This window comes from Phyllosticta citriasiana, assembly GCF_038021145.1.
Source record: "Phyllosticta citriasiana strain CBS 120426 chromosome Unknown IWZ02scaffold_3, whole genome shotgun sequence".
NCBI classification, from domain to species: Eukaryota; Fungi; Ascomycota; class Dothideomycetes; order Botryosphaeriales; family Phyllostictaceae; genus Phyllosticta; species Phyllosticta citriasiana.
Window position 1 is genome coordinate 824,202 of NW_027117280.1, and position 16,226 is coordinate 840,427.

Genomic DNA, 16,226 nt, shown 5'->3' on the forward strand with positions numbered 1-16,226 from the left:
CCCATGGGTCAGGAGTTTTACGGGGGAAAAACACGGAAGCTTGGAAAGCGCCTGTGTTTGAGCACGCCATCGCGGTTTTTGCAGAAAATCCCAATCAACATGAGACGAAGCAAACTGGTCGCCTTTTTTCCCTCCTCGTGTATGCTCGTATGTGTGTACGTGTGTGTCCCCCTTCTCCGCATGCACACCGCGCGATATTGCAAATGTCTCTGATCGTGATGAGAAGAAAAAAGGTTCTGCTTTCGGCCGCCCTCTCTCTCTCTCTCTCTCTCTCTCTCTCTCTTACTCTCTGTCGCACCCAAAACAGGGCGCGAGACGCGTAGCCAAGAAAGGTTGTGACTCTGTCAGGCGCAAACGGAGTCGAAACCAGCCAAGCAAGCATGCATGCAAACGCATGGACCAAGACAAGGCAGGCCAGGGCAGGGCAGGACATGGCGGGGCACAACCAGGGAGGGGGTCAACACATGCCCAGCCAAGTGCCAGATGGACGGGGTGGACGGATGGATGGCGTACTCACATGGCAGATGGGGGGGGGGGGGGGGGGCAATGGCATTTCATTCTTCACAATTGGCCCACACCAAGCGACGAAAAGGGTGTATGGTGGTAGGCAGTCATCATCATCATCATCATCATCATCATCGACGATGGCAGTCGGGTGTTTGACGTGCAATGCGGATCGCAGAGTAGCAGCGCGATCGCGAAAAAGTGCTGGCCGCGAGGCGTGCGCAAGCTGGCTGCGTCAGATGGCCACCACCACCCACGAGCGAGCGAGCGAAGGATCACAGCCAGTCAACCAACCAGCCAACCAACCAACAAACCAACCAACCACTCACCACCCAGGACCTGGCTCCAGTTGAGGTCGCAGCTGTCCATCGAAGATCTGGGGAATAATGTGGCGGTGCGCCGATCGTTGCTGTGGCCCGGACAGCCTTCCTTCCTTCGCTTGCTTGCTTGCTTGCCGTCGCTCGATTGTCGATGGTCGATTATCGATAGGCCGATTGTCGATAGCCGATACATACACGCGTTCTCCGCCTTCTCGATTGTTTCGCCCCCCGTCTTGATTCTTTGCTTGCTGCCTGTTGATCATCCACCCAGACCTCTATCATCAACAACACCATCGTCGTCGCGATCGCATAGAAATGATGGATAAATGCCAACCTAACCGCCCCAACACCACTTACTTAACCTTGTTCCCGCGGTGGTGCTGCGCCCATAGCGGCTTTCTTTCATCGCTCGCTCGCTCGTCGGCTTTCTTGGATCTTTGACTCGCGTGAGACATGCAGGTAACAAAATGCTAACGCCTTTTTTTTTTTTTCACGCTTTTTTTTTTCAATTTTTATTTAATTTTTTTTTTTCCAGCCTGAAGCCGCGTCTACGTACGCGCTGCTCTTCGAACTGACCGAACGCCCTCACTTACTCACTCACTCACTCACTCACTCACTCGCTCGCCAGGGCAACCGATTCGCAGCGCAGCGCAGCGCAGCGCCACCGACATGCAACCAGGATCTCAAAATCACATCCATCTGTGCATGCATGTGTGCATGGACGAATCTGGTTTTTTGCATCTTCGATAATTGTGACGAATGAACGAACGAACGTGTGCACCCCGGAGCCCACGCCGTGCGGGGCGTACAGGGCATCGGGCATCATCTTCTCGATGGTCCATTGATGATGGTTCATTGTTGCACGAAAAACGTCATGTTGACTTTTATCTCTGCTGCTGATTGGCCGACTTTTTTTTGCTAAATACCTACCCACTCCCAAGGCCGAGGAGCGAATGAGCATGCTATGCGCCTGCGTGCGTGTGTGGTTGTGGATCAGCACCGCCGCCGTCACTTGTCTGCCCTGCCTGTGGCTTGATGGTGGTGGTTGAAGCACTGAGGTGTCTTTCCCTCCTGGGCCTCCCTGCCCGGTTTTTGCCCCCCTCAGCGTGCGCCCGGTTCGCAGATCGACGCCGTGTGAATCCGTTGGGCTTTTAGCTGGGGCTGGGGGCAAAAAGCGTGCCTGCTGCCAACATCACCGAAACATCAATTTCGTCGCCTGTCCCAGTGCGAGTGCCAGGTTTCTTTGACCGTCATTCTCGACCGCTGAATTTCTTCTCCCATTGATCTTCTTAGATCCGTCCCTGATCGCTCTCGATTGCTCGTGCTGCTGCTGTCTTGTTTTCTAGCACCACCGCCCACTCCTTGGCCCTTGATCTCCTCGACCATCTCTTTCCAGCCCTTCTGGCCTATGCAATGAGCACCGCATTCCGAAGCAGCTCCCAGATTGAGCACCCAAGCAGCCCAATTGACCTCAGTCTCCCAGATCAAGTGTCGTTCCGTACCATCTGCATCTCTCTTGCCAGCCCCGACCACTGCAAAGTCTCGACCGCAATGTCTTGTGCACTCGAAGCGGCAGGCCTCGATTGAGGCTGGGAAATATCGATAAACTGTCCCTGAAAAGCAAGTGCTTTTTCGGAAAGTTTGAGCCATCGTTCAGGTAACGTCGCCTTCGCTCCACTCCCATTGCTCGAGCAGCTGTCGCATTCTGTACTCCGTGGCCCATCCCGTATCCACCTCGATGTCTTTCAGCAGCTTTAAAACCAGTCTCCGTTCCCGTGGATCTGCAAGGCACTGCCCCGCCGTATAAAGAGGCTGCACCGAGTTGATGCGCACCGCCGCGTCGGGACGAGACAAAGCAATGCTGACAATCTCGCGACTGTGCACCTGGCATTCGCTGATTGCAGACTCGTAAGAGTTGAATCGAGCATAGACAGTCGTGCGACCCTGAGTCGTCTCGTGGGGCTTGTTCATCAGGAGCTGCACCTGAGACATGTGGTACGATTGCATCGTTGACGCGCACATCGGAAGGCTGTACCAAACCTCTGGCAATACGGCGTCCAAATCATCCTCTATCAGTGAGCCTGGCATGCGTGATGGAGCGATGCGCGCACATGGCCTGAAGGTGATGGGAAGCCCTTCGAACCATATTTGAAACTGTCGCCTGAGGTATTTCCAATAGTCGAGCAGCGTGCGTTGCGAAACCCCATGCGACCAGACCGCCCCTGGCAGCGGCGGGAGTTCATCCCCGGCCGCCATGAAGTTGACGAGCTTGGACATGAGCCAGACGAGAGCGTTGGACATCATGTCCTCCTTCATTATGTCTCCACTCTCCGGATACCCGCTGCCCGTCTGCTCAAATGGTCGAAGGAATCCCGTCTCGTCGTCTATTTGCAACCCTGCATCTTTCCACATGGGCAGATCTTCGGTATCCAGCCGTGTCTGGCTCGCATTGATAACTTTGCTTCTCATTAGCCAAGTCGGACCTTGAAAATGCAAATACAGCTTCCCCAGAATTTGAAGACCCACGTCCAGGCACTTGGGGTGCTTCTTGGTCTCCGCGCTCTGAGAGGGAATCACTCACAGGCAGAAAGCATGTCCTGTCTTGCAACATTCCAAAATGTGGCCTTTCTAGCCTTTGACAGCGATATCCGTTGTTGTTGAAGGGTAACACCGGGCGAGGGAAGCTGCAAAGGCATCATGCTGTCCTTTGCAATGTCAATCAGGCTCTTAGCACCGCTCAAATGTCTTGCCCACTCGGGACCTGATGCATCCAAGAATTCGTATACACACAGAATCGCCGTCGCGGCGAGGAGCTCATCAGAATTGCAGCGCGAAGTGGGGAATCCGGCCAAGCTGCTGCCATTTGCGTGCCCGAAGTTGGCATCATCGTGACTCTCTGAGGATCGCCATGTCCCTTCTGAGGTGCTCGCATCATGAGATATGCCGCGCGAGTCTTCCTGCAGCGCGTGTCGCAACAGGGAAACCGCATTGTCATAGTACTCGGTTGCCTTGTGGTACCAGTCGACTGCGTGACATGTGGGGTAGACTTCGGTGCGCGACTTGCGAATGGCATTGCCACCCATGATGGGCCTTTGGCCTTTGACTCGTCCCAGAGCTTTGGCTGCATACGCCACAGCGGCGTATTTCAGCACTGGGTTTGTTTGCGCCTTGATAGGGACATAGGAAGCAAAATAATTCCCAAGGTCGAATAGATCCATCCATAGTCCAGGACCCTCGGCATAGTAACGTAGTAGGTAGGCAATCTCGTGGTCGGTTTCGGCGTTGCTCGTCTCAAACATGCCCGAGATGATGGAAATTCGCGAGCTCGCCGACCTGCCATGCAAACTCTCGCGTCCTGAAGCAGCGTAGGGAGAATTCAAAGTCGGGTCCAGTGGAGGTGAGGCAACCGCGGGATGGTTAAGAATGAAATCGATATTGTGGTTCGACGACGTCATTGACACAGGAGGTGACATTGGCGACTCGACATTCTGGCGGGCCATGGGGGTCGGCGGATGCATGCTGGATAGCGTCGTGCTGGGCCTCACAGGCGTATCCGTCGCTGGCGTAGCATCTTGGCGGGATGCGGGTGGTTGCAGGTACGGGAAATGGTCGCCAGTGGCCACGGCAGAGAGAGCGTGGAGAGCGTGGGCTGAAGTCTGCTTGTGCGACTGCGCCAGGTTGGACCATTGTCTATTGCTAGAGCCATTAAGGACCGTTGTCGATTGCTCAACTCCTGGGTCTGCTGCTGTAGGCGATGCCGTCTCCGAGGCTGGGGACATGGGCTCATTGTACGGGTCGGTCGTATTCCAAAACCTCACTTGGAAAACATGTCAACTTTGCCGCTCGGGTATTTTTCTTTGAAGAGCGCGTACCATTCTTGGGTATGTCGAGCCATACGGCGTCATCCTCAAACGTATTCTTGTACGCGTAGAAACCCTTTAGGCCAGACTCATTGCCGTCGAGGTCGCGATTCATCGACGCATTCTGCTGGTGGCGAAAGATGAGACCGGAATTGAAGACGCATTCTCGATTGGCCTTGCCGCATGGTCCACAAACGGGTTTGCGCTCGTCGCATTTCAGCTTTCGAAGGCGGCACGTCTGGCTGTTGAGTTGAGAGCGGCACGGCGTCAGCAAAGGCGGCGGCAAGCAGGAGCGCAACGGGGCCTTGGAGCGAGGGCCAACATACCATCCCGTGCGCGACCTCATCTGTCCAGCTGTCGGCAGAAGCGCATTCCGGCGCTGGACGTGGGAGCAGACGGTTGAGAGTCGAGCGAGGCGTCGAGGTGGGTGGGCATGTAGCGGCCAGGAAGAGGTGCAGTTGCACGGCAGGGCAGCGCGACCTACGCCACGACGGGAGCACAAGCTGAGCACAAGCTGAGCACAAGCACAAGCACAGGCACAAGCACAAGCACGCGCACCTCCAGCCCCGCAACCTCCCCAACCCCAACCCCAACCCGCCTTTGGCCTTGGCGCAACGTAAGGTAGTCGGTCCATTGCTAAGGTAGGTATCTCTCAATCCACCATGCCCATTCAAATCACTCGAGTAGCCGCTGATAACGCCTTTTCTGTCCGTCCCATCCAAAGCCGCCGTGGTGCCCCTTTGGCACCCATGCAAAGCGTCCCCTCCTCTGCCCAGAACCACGCGCCACCAATCGTGTCTGCACTCATTTGTCCGTCTTAGCCTTCTTCTTCGGCCGCTCAGCCATCTCCGTGTCCGAATCGCCCTTGGCGTCCTCATTGCCGCCGGCATCTGGCATGGCCTCGTCGTCGTCGGATCCGCTGCTCTCGTGTGCTGAATCAAACTCCTCGGCCACTTCCGACTCGCTCTCTGCCATGAAGTCTTCATCCGCCTCCTCAGAGTCTTCGTCTGCACTGCCCCTGTTGACTGCTGCTTGGTCGTCTTCCGACTCGTCCAGGTCATCCTGAAGCGCGGCCGCAAGCAAAGCGCCGCTCTGTTGTTGCGTTAGTCTTCTTTTCGGGCACAACGCCACCATTGATCAAACTCACATCTTCCGTCATCTCGTTCTTCGTCTTGAGGTTCTTGATCTTGAAGAAGTCTTCCAGGGGCGTCTGTTCCTCACTGTACAAAAGAGCATTAGCACCAGAGCAGCCCCATGTTTCAAGACCCGAGGAATACTTACCGGTTGATGTTGCTGAATTGATGCTCCGTCCCGTTCTTCATCGACACCGTAATGTCAAAGGTGCGGCTTGACGACAAGTTTCCACCTACACGGGACATTGTGATGACCGAGACCTGGTCGAAGGAGACGTATGTCGCGGGCTTGGGAACGAAGAGGAAGCTCTTGTCCATGCAGTACAAGTGCCCCTCGTTGGCCTTGATAGAACACTTAATTCCACTCTGCTGGTGGTGACTGATGAAGTCGCGCGATGGTGCAATCGTCTTCCTGCCCGACAGACCCCGAAGCAGCTGTGCGACCACTCTGTAAATGGGGCCTTCGTACTGAGCCTCCAATCTTCCCTTGTAGCGAGACTCCAAGAGCTCCGGCTCAATGTTGAGGGGCACGGGCTCATCCAATTCCTCGTCTTTCTTAAATTGCATAACGATGAATGGATATCTCGTCTGACCTTGGCGCAGAGGCGGGTCGACGCCGATGGTAATGAGCTGATGGATGTCGTCGGGCTTTGGCAACACAAAAAACTTCTTGATCGCCTCATACTGGATCTTGTAGTCGTACGTCTTCCCGCGCAGGCGGAATGAAGTCTCGTACATGTCCAGACCGAAGCGTCCTCTGTGGAAAGGTTAGCTTTGCCTCTGCGCCAGAAACCACGCGTTGCGTACCTGGGTGTCAGATGCAAGATATCTTCAAAGGTGATGAATGTGTCACCGGCAATCTCGCCAATCTCGGCCTTCTCAATCAGGGTGTTGTAGAAGAGACTGGCCGCGTTGTGCTCCTCCTCTTCATCACCCTCCGAGACTTCCTCGCCGTCCTCCTTCTTTTCCTTTTTGGTCACGGTTCCCGGTATGTAGAAGCGCATCTCTACAAGCTGGTCCCTGGCACCGCCTGACTTCTTTCCTCGTGCTCGAGCGCCACCCAAGTGTCCGTTGGTACCGGTGTCCTCGCCGTTGGCCGGGAGAGAGAACTCAATGGCGACTTCGTTCTTGCCGGCAAGATTTGTGTTGGCGATTTCCGAGTACGGCAGCTCGAAGGCCGGTCGGCTTTGGACGTTGAAAGACAGCTCTGACTTGCCAAACTCTGCCTTGCCCCAGTTGTATCCGCGCAGAGCATGCTCCTTGTTCTCGAGGTTGATGCTGTACCACATCTTGAAAACTTTACTAAGGCGCTCAAAGTCCTACGCCGATTTAGTCCAAAAGGCCAAGCACTTCCGCAAGTCATGCTCACCTCTTGCTGGAATCCATCGAGCTGGATGACGCCCGTGTTCTTGGTAAAAACTCTCAGCTCGTAACCTCGCGCGGCACGACTCCATTGTGCTTGTGTGACATTGCTGCTGTCCAGAGTAAAGGTGTCGCCGCCAGCTTGAGGTTTCCAACCCAGGCCCGATTCTGCGAAGCGACATCTTCCGGGCTGCTTGGACAGGTCCAAGTAGATGCCTTCGAAGCTCTCTCTCAAGGGCTCAGACCTGTGCGTTTTGTTATTTTGAGGTTCCTCCAGAGCGCATCGTGGATTTGACGGCATGCGCCCATTTACGGCGGATGTAAAGAGATAGTTGGGATTGAAAGAGGCGAAATTGCACTTACATGCTGCAGGCGACGGTTTTGTGGTTGGCAGCTGGAGTGACGGGATGCGCGACGCGTAGCAGAGGTTGCTACCGGTCTGTCGACAAAGAGCAAAGAGGACCGCCGAGAGGGAGGAAAAGCGACAGAGGTGGAAGAGGACGGGTGAAGTGAAGGCAAACGATGAACGGAGTCGCGCCTGGGAACTTCAACATACAGATGACGGGCGGTAGAGGCAGCTTCACGCGCAGCGCGACTGCTCTCTAGAGATCCGCAGATAAGATAAGATTGCTGCTGAGTCACCCAAGGGTTCAAGACCAGCAACCTACATTAGATAGACACAAACCTACCATCTTTACCTCCACACACTCACCCATTTGATGAAATCATGACGGTGCCAAAACTGCCTCCTGAGCTGATACTCTCCATTGTTGACTGTATTCGACCTGCTGCCGTTGCCCTTCCGCCATCTGACATCACCGCCCGTACAATCCGCTCCTTGACACTCGTCTCGAGGCTCACCTATTCCCGCGCCCTTCGTCGTCTCTACTCTCACTGCCTCTGGATAGACTCGGCCGAAAGGCTTGGGCGACTGCTTCTGACGCTGCATGCACTTCTGGACCCTTCACGACAGCAAATAAGCACTCTGCCCAAAGTCGACGTGCTCCCGTGCCTCCAGAGCTTGTTCCTGTCTCCGTTTCCCAGAGACACCATCGATGACTGGCCCACTGCCCAGTGGACCTTCGAGCTGCTTTCTCTGATGCGGCAATCGCTGGTCCGTCTGGTCATAGACATCCCGCTGCGGTCGCTGTACCCGGCCGAGGACCATCTCAGCGTGCGACCAAAACTGCGGGCCGCGTTCGAGCAGCTTCAAAACCTGGAAGAATTCACGAGCACGAGAGACGAGCTCTTTCTCGCGACGCACGAGCCCGGTTCTTTGCTTGCATTGCGACAACCGCCAGTGTGGCGCGCCTGGTCCAATCTGAGGCGACTGGCATTGTACAACGAGAGCCACGACTCTCCTGACTTCTACGACAGCCTCCACGAGCTGCCACATTTGGAGTGCATTGCCCTCACCCGCGCCGAGTGGCCTGCCGCTGTCGCCATCTGGCCCCGTTTCGCGGCAAAGGCCCAGCAGCACCATTTGAAGGTCCTCAGTCTCGATGTTGAAGACGGCTCGTGGACCATTACTGGATGTATCGACTCACCACATTGGCCCCGGGCTCTGCAGTCTGTTAAAGCTTCTCTCGGACGAGAGCTGGAAATTTGTCCGATTGAGATTCCATTGCCTTTCTACTGCAAGCCTGGCGATGCTACGGACCTGTGCCAGCAGTGGGTTCGAGACAGGGCAATAACAGGTGATCTCTGGCATCTCACAGCACCTATTCCTTTTCTTTGTACTTCCGACTGAGACTTTTTCAAGTCGCCTTTTGACATGATATCATCGTGTGTATTACAGGACTGTGCTAGGTAATGGGAAGCAGGATATTACCAGGATCTACCATCCATTTGTACAATGAAACCTTTCCATAGAAAAACTTGAGATCTAATATCAGAGAAGTCCATCGTGTTATTGCAGGTTGCAGGAAACACCAGTTCAAGTGGGCTTTGCGTGTCTATGTCTGTACAAATGTACTTGACTACAAGTAGTCCAATCGAGGACAACCGTCCAAAAAGTCGCTCGTCTCGCCCACTATGCCAACAAACAAAACACCATCCATGCCCAATGCTTCAAACCCTCAGACACCAATCGCTAAGATGAAAACCTCCAACGCAAACAAACACCAAGCAACGACAACGAGAAAAAAGAAATATGCGCCTAAACCCACGCATGCTATTCACGAGTCCAGGAAAACCGGAATGCCGTACACGACCGCCGCGGCACCGTTCAAATACCTCAAATAACACGCATCCCTACTCCGAGCCACCGCCTCATCGAGACCCACAGTGCCAGCAGCAGCGGCAGCAGGGACGGGACGATGTCGATTTTCCCTGTCTGCCCTGCTCCTGCTCCTGCTCTTCTCTCTCTTCGAGCTTGTGCCCTTGGCCCGCGACTTGGACGCCGTCGTCTCGTCACCACCATCCGAGGAATCTTTTGCGGCGGTGGCGGCGAAAAGCCCCCAACTGCTCAGCGTCGCAACGGCGAATCGGTCGCAGTCTTTGTCCGTGACGTCCCACAGCATGCCCATGACCGCGGGCACGCCGGCTGTGACGTAGCTGCAGAGCATTCCCGAGGGTTCGAATTCGCCGTTGTCGGTAATGTGCGCGCTCGAGCATCCGAAAAGGAGGCTTGTTGCCAGCGGTTTTTGCATGTTGCTTGCTTCGCTGTCATCTTGGTTGCGACGGCTTCGCAGCTTTCTCACCGTTCTTCCGCGCACGTACTGCGCGCCGCTGCCGTGACCAAAGAATAGTAACAGGTCCTTCTCAGCGATTGACGATTCAAACACTTTCTCGTCGGGCGTGCGATTGATCAAATTCAGCCATGATCCGGGCATGTCGTTGACGTGCGGAGAAAGAGTTTGCTGCGTGTGCTTCAAGTCCCCGCCAGGATTCAGGATGCTGGTCCCACTCAAGGAGGAGCAGCTGAGGTGATGTCCTACTTCATCCGTTGGCTGACTTTCGTTCCTAGCGTCTGCTTGGACTGCAAGCAGCCTTTCCCGAAGAGCCGACATGGATGGCAGGCGCGAAATCGATAGTTGCTCCAGTGAAGGAAGAGACTCCCAAGGGAATCCGTGCAGATTTTTGTCGAGAATTAAGATGGTATGACGGGATATGGGAGCAGGATCCGCAGCCTGGTGGAAAGCTCGGAGAGCATCAAGCATCTCGATGATGATCTGGGAAATGTCAGTAAAGCCTATGAGAGGCTGGGATGCATCGACTTACCGCGTCAAAGTCGATTTCATCGTACGCATTCTTTTCTCCGTTGAATTGAAGAATGTCCACGACAAAATAAACCAAGTCCATCAAGGAGTCATCGAGATCTCTGCCGTCGTCGGGATTTCCAAGACCGACGAAGAGCTCCAAAATCCTCGAGTCCAATTGTGTCTTCTTGGCCTGCTTCCCCTTGCCCTGTCTGCTGGGCAGATGTCGGTCCAGAATGTTTTGGAAACTTTTCTGGAACCGCCCCAGCAGAGACTTGTCGCCCTTCTTCACTGAGAAGATTCCACGGAAACCTCCCAGCCAAATGTTTTCCATGTTCACCAGGAGGTCTTGAAGCCTGCAATCCAAGGCCTCACGTTGAGCCCACCATTCCGTTTTTGCACCTTTGGCGGTCAGATCTTGCGTGGTGCGAACGCTGAAATCGGAAAGGTCGATTATCTCCTTCAACTCAGATTTGGCCTCTTCAAACCCGAACAACTCCTCGTCTACGTCACGGGCTTTGTGTCTTGACAGGGGGAGTCGTAGGATGAACGGCGACTGGTTAGCAATGTAGCGAGTGATGTATAACTCATCGTGAGCCTCATTCAGGGAAAGCGATATTGTGGTCCAGCTCGAAGGTATGATGTCGACATAACTAGCCTGGAACTCTGCAGCGCTAAGTCTGCTTGGCCTTTGCGCATCTTCGCACGGAGACGGCCAGCTCATCAGCTCTGCTCTGCTTGTTTGATGCGTCTCAATGGCGATCGCCTTCTTCTCGAGCTCGAAGGCGTTTGTCTTCGGGAGCTCAGTAAGATAGGCGGCGAACAGAGGGTGCAGCGTGCCTCTCGAGCCTTTGTAGGATGTGGCAGAAAGGAGGATCGTGACTTCGTTCAGCATGCTGCAGACTCGGTGGACTGCCGATGTAGAGGAGATGCCCAGTGCTTTGGTGTGGGCTTCTGAGATGCAGTCACGGGCCTTCTGAAGGATAGCATTAAAATCCTCCTTCGTCACCTTTTTCCCTTTGGCTCCCTTGCGGGCAACAGCGCCAGACGCGGAGGAATGAGCTGCTGCAAAGGCGGGCTTCTGCTGAAATGACTCGGAAAATTTTCGTTCATTCCATGACAATGCCGGAAAGGAGATTGTTGATTCGGGGAGAGCATTAAATGTAAAGTCGGCAGCTATCTCCTTCATCGCCTCGGACATTAAGCTACGGAATCGCATCGATTGTTGTTGGACTGAAGCTTCGATCCCATGGCTCAACTGCTCTGCCTGAGAAATCAGGGCGACAGCATCAGAAAGCTTGTCTCTCGATAAGAGAAGGTTGGCCTTGTGGCACAGGATGACTGCCTGGAGACCTTGGAGGTATTGGAATTCATCTGCAAGGCCTGGTGACTTGGCGCAGAGAGGACTTGCGCTCGCTTTCTTCAAATCCGTGGCTTTGGCGACCCCAGCTTTTGTGGGCTTTCTGGCGGCAGCTGTCTGCTTTGCGGCGACTCGCCGACCTCGGCGGACAGGTTCTTCAATATCTAGCTTTGACATCATTTTGATGATTTCCTGGTCATCTGAATTCATTCTTTCGATTCGCTGAACGTATTCGGGCTGGATGAGGCCCGAGACGATGCTCAAAGCCGAGTCATATTCTGTTACGGCTGTTTTAAGATCATCCGACATTTCGTGAGCGCGGGCCGCGACGCAATGGTACAATGCCAGATCAGCGTTTGGCCTCGCCTGTGCCTTGAAGGTTGCAGCCTTAGCCAAAGTATCCATTGCGTCTCGGATCCGGTTGCTGTCGAGATAGAACCTGGCAGTCAACCCGAGTGAAGCAATCATCGGCGAGCTGGCATCAACGGCTTCTGCAACCTTGGATGCTTGCTCCGCATAGTAAATTGCTTCTTGGAGCATGCCTTGATGGGCGAAGACATTTGAAAGTTGGAACAGTCCGCGGAAGATTGACGGGACAAAAGGCCAGAATTGCGCCCCCTTGAGAGCGGCATGGGTCATGGAAGTGACCGTGGGGGACTTCGACCGCACAGACATATTCTTGACGCCGTCAAGAACATGATCGAGGTCGTTTGTTTGGCTCGATTTTGCAGTTTTACTTGTGCGGTTTTCCACAGTTATCCAGATCTTCTTGTTCAGGTTGACGCACTGCTTTGCATGTGCGAGAGCTTCGCTTGGGTGTCCAGCAGCAAGGGACAGTCTTGAGTGCACAAGGGAAACGATGGCAAGCAATTGAGTGTGCTTTGTCCGCGCGGAGAAAGATGAGGTTGATCTAGAAGAATCCAGGGGTCCAGCATCCTTGGCCGCAAGTTTCTGCGCAGCTGCTAATGCTTCAATACTGGCAGCTATTAGTGAGTTTTCAGGTTGCAGGGCCCAGACTAAAAACTTACCATCCACTACCATTCCCAAGTGCGAGTATGTATTGCGCATATACCACGTGCCATTGAACAGCACCGTTGGTCGAAGCTGCTTCCAACGAGTGCTTTGCTTCTGCCAGCACTGAGCCCGCTCTCCCAGAGTAGCCAAACTCCAGGTACTGCTGAGCGAGGTTAGCGCTGCTCCGAAGCAAAGAGTCCGGATTCGATGGTTCCTGGAGTTTCAGTGCCTTGCTGGAGATGGACAGAGTAACGATCCTCAGACGGTCCATGCCTCTCATCCCAAAGAAGTCGGCCAAAACGGAGAGCTGTACAGACCAGGAATCAAAGTCATCTACACTATCAAGCAGACAGTGCCAGGTGCTAGACTTGTCCAAGATATCCTGCCATGCTCGCAAAGCGTGCTGAAGCTTGTCCAGTGATGGCGGTGTCTCCAAAAGAGCGACGGCTACTTTATGTGACGCTGCATAGTGCTCGCGGTATTTCTCCAGATTTTCGTCAGATCCCAGAGAGTCCCCGCTGCCAACGATGCATTGAAGAGCGTCGTATCGCAGTGACGAGTCAAGCATATCCTGTCCGTCCAGGCCAAGGCGAAGAACAGAAGTTGCCACTCGTTGACGTCTCAAAGGGTAGTTTGCTTCATCATACAAGTCGAATAGGGTCTTCGACAATGCACGGATAGGATTCATCAACAGTACTCCCGGATACCGGCCTTTCAGATGGCTCTGGCAACAGATAGCAAGCTGGAATTCCAGGAGTAGTCCTCTGGAAACGATGTCCCATTCAGGGCGATCGATAATGCTGGAAGAAGATTCGTCACCATGGCTTCTCCGCAAGGACAAATGATGTAAAGACTTCAAGGTCCTCAAAAGGTTAGCGAATTGATCTTCCTCCATCAGCTGTGAGAGGGATATTGACGAAGCTTTGTCGGCAGCATCTTGCAGCACATCTGGCTGCAGCTGAGCTTTCAAGGAGTCAAGGAAAGTTTTTTCAGCATCTTCGGGCCTGTGGAGCGATTCCAGGATCTCTCCGAGCTTTTGACACTTGAGAATCAAAAGGCCAGCGGCTCTTTCTTCCGTTGAGCGACGCAAAAGCAACCCGACGGCCTTTTGCATAGGCAGAACCATTGCCTCCACCAAGCCATCGGATTTCTGAAGCTGCGCACTAAAGAGCCAGTAGAGCCCGGAGATCCGGACGAGTGGGTACTGTGTGTAGGACTGAGGCTGCTGAAGTCCTGAGAAATGGTCTCCAAACACTTGTTCTGCTTTCTCGACGATCGATACACAATATTGTAGGCTCTGGTCCAGGGAATCCCACTTTATGGTTCCGTTCGAAACAAGCGCCCTACATCCCAAAGCCACAGAATCCACTGTGCTCTTGACTTCTTTTGATAAGGATTCGACCTCTATTCGGAGTGAAATGGCTTCAGCAGTTGTGGAAATGTAGTTGGACAAGAGTCGTGCATGCGCGGTGATCAACAAGAAGCACTTCTGCTGCAGGAGTCGGTCATCTGTAGATTCGCTGCAGACTGAAGCTGCCTTTTTCCTCAGCCCAGAGAACTCCGTGATCAAAGACTGCAGAGCCGTGGAATCCAGGTCCGGATTCTCGCGGAGGCTGTCCAAAACAGCTTCGATGTTTGTATGGACGTTCTGTTTTCCCTCGTCCGAATGTCTGTCCTCGAGCGAAAGAGAAGCAATGCGTATTTGCACCGCAAGGTGGGTTGGTATGGTCGCCGGGGAGCTGTGCGGTAGCTCTGTTGCCCTCATCCAGTCGACAGCTTGTTGGTTCAAACCAGCAGCTTGTGCTAGAGCACTAAGAATTCTCCTGGAGCTGAAACTGTCCTCGAATCCGCGTGCCCCTGAATCCGCTTTCCCTATGGCTTCTATCCGCCGAAAATTTTCCACGGCCAGTTCGTATTTTTCCTTTGCTGGTGCCTCGCATCTGCGCTCAAAAGCCTTCAGACACTTGGAAAACGGATCAAACAGGTCCTTTGCATAGTCTCCATGGTGTTTTGACAGGTTCCACCATTGGATTCGAGCTTCAAATGCGAGGGACTGCAATCTGAAAGCTGTCTCTGGAGAAGGGCTGTGACTACGATCACATGCTGTTTGGTCTTCAGATGCCAGGATGCTTGGACAGAGCGATAGCAAGATTTTGGAGATTGTCTCGAGCTGACGAGCAGCTTTGTCTTTGTGCTCAGACCTCTCCGAGAGGGACAACAGCAGGCTTTTCGGTGAGGATTGCGATGATAGCTGAAGATATTTGGAAGCAGACTCGATGGTTGCCACTTTCCTGCTGCTTGCGATGATCTTGAGGACGTACAACTGGTGTTGAACAACCAGAGGCAGAACTGGACTTTGCAGATCGATGGGTTCGAGCTGCAGTAGACTTGCGAGCGTCTCCTGTCTCTTCTCTTGAGCAGACTCTGATCCTTTTCTGTCCACTGGACGCATATGACCTTCCAGCCGTCGTTTCAAGATCCGGAGCTCTTTCATAGCCAGATAATCCATCCCACCAGATATCAATTTTCCGATCAACGACAGCATCCCATTCTCGACCTGCAATGGGGGCATGTCTTTGCCCGATGTCTTCCAAGCTTCCAGCGTCCTCAAATATGCGAAGGCCAGTCTTGCGCATTCCGCTATCGCGACAAGCCCAGAGCTTTGCGGGTATTTGGATGCGGTATCTTGTGTTATCTGACGGTCATTGCTTGAGCAGAGGGGGGCGGTCGAGCGCTGAGCGCCAGCCCGAGAGCCAACGTTTTTCGGGTTGCGACCAGAGCTGGCAGAAATTGTCAAGACATCACGCCTGTGGGATGATTGTTTCGTGGTAGATGTCGTCTGATCGGGTGCTTTTGAAGATGATTTGAGGCCTTCGCCGAGAGACTTGAGCGAGAGATTCACAACTTCTGTGGCCAAGACGATCTTGTCGTAAGACGAAAGCTGAGGCGCCGAATGCGAATTGACAACCTTTTCTGCTGTCTTCTTTGATTTTATTCGGGCTTGTGAAGATTTTGCTGCATCACACTCTGTTGGCTCGGCGTTCTCTTTGTCCTCGGGCGTTGTCGACTTTGAGGTGGCGCCGAGAAGTTCTTGTAGAGAGGCGACGGAGGTTGAAGGGCAGCTCGAGGCGGAGGCGATCGAGGCTTTCAGCTGATCAATTTTGGGGCGCGTAGATGTTGCGCCGGTTGCCGTCATATCGGCGTGGTGTTAGATGTGCTGAAAAGCACGTCGTGGAGTTTGCACATTAGTGTCTGGCTTCCAGGCGCGTCATGGCGGATCGGATGCGGGTGATGCCTGTTTGCCAAGCTTCGCCAGCGTTGCCCAGGAAACGGCAACCCCCGGCCTTAAGCCTACATCTTGTCCTCCATCTTGCCTAGGTATGTAGGTACCTTCTCCTGTCCATCGTTGAAATTTAGCGACCAGGTCTGTCAGAGCATTCAAGCCAGCGTCCAACGTGCTGTGGTCACGCTGC

The 16,226-nt window shown here is 53.9% G+C and overlaps 4 protein-coding genes across 4 annotated transcripts; 1 reads left to right on the forward strand and 3 right to left on the reverse strand.

The window, feature by feature from the left end:
* Positions 1 to 2,131: 2,131 nt before the first annotated feature.
* Positions 2,132 to 5,242, reverse strand: IWZ02DRAFT_177776 (uncharacterized protein). Its single transcript, XM_066762248.1, has 4 exons — positions 5,011 to 5,242; positions 4,697 to 4,926; positions 3,406 to 4,641; positions 2,132 to 3,280 (listed from the first exon to the last, which is right to left on the reverse strand). The coding sequence occupies exons 1-4, from the start codon at positions 5,028 to 5,030 to the stop codon at positions 2,478 to 2,480; spliced, it is 2,289 nt and encodes a 762-aa protein (XP_066625139.1). The 5' UTR covers positions 5,031 to 5,242; the 3' UTR covers positions 2,132 to 2,477.
* A 31-nt stretch (positions 5,243 to 5,273) lies between these two features.
* IWZ02DRAFT_444109 (uncharacterized protein) lies at positions 5,274 to 7,759 on the reverse strand. The gene is made up of 6 exons (XM_066767080.1): positions 7,543 to 7,759; positions 7,187 to 7,424; positions 6,625 to 7,136; positions 5,966 to 6,574; positions 5,832 to 5,904; positions 5,274 to 5,776 (listed from the first exon to the last, which is right to left on the reverse strand). Coding segments are annotated over exons 1-6 (1,722 nt in total). The 5' UTR covers positions 7,545 to 7,759; the 3' UTR covers positions 5,274 to 5,488.
* A 111-nt stretch (positions 7,760 to 7,870) lies between these two features.
* Positions 7,871 to 9,096, forward strand: IWZ02DRAFT_444110 (uncharacterized protein). Its single transcript, XM_066767081.1, has one exon. The coding sequence runs from the start codon at positions 7,907 to 7,909 to the stop codon at positions 8,927 to 8,929; it is 1,023 nt and encodes a 340-aa protein (XP_066625141.1). The 5' UTR covers positions 7,871 to 7,906; the 3' UTR covers positions 8,930 to 9,096.
* Positions 9,097 to 15,997, reverse strand: IWZ02DRAFT_444112 (peptidase family C50-domain-containing protein). The gene is made up of 3 exons (XM_066767082.1): positions 12,768 to 15,997; positions 10,402 to 12,715; positions 9,097 to 10,352 (listed from the first exon to the last, which is right to left on the reverse strand). The coding sequence occupies exons 1-3, from the start codon at positions 15,947 to 15,949 to the stop codon at positions 9,357 to 9,359; spliced, it is 6,492 nt and encodes a 2,163-aa protein (XP_066625142.1). The 5' UTR covers positions 15,950 to 15,997; the 3' UTR covers positions 9,097 to 9,356.
* Between the last annotated feature and the right edge of the window lie 229 nt (positions 15,998 to 16,226).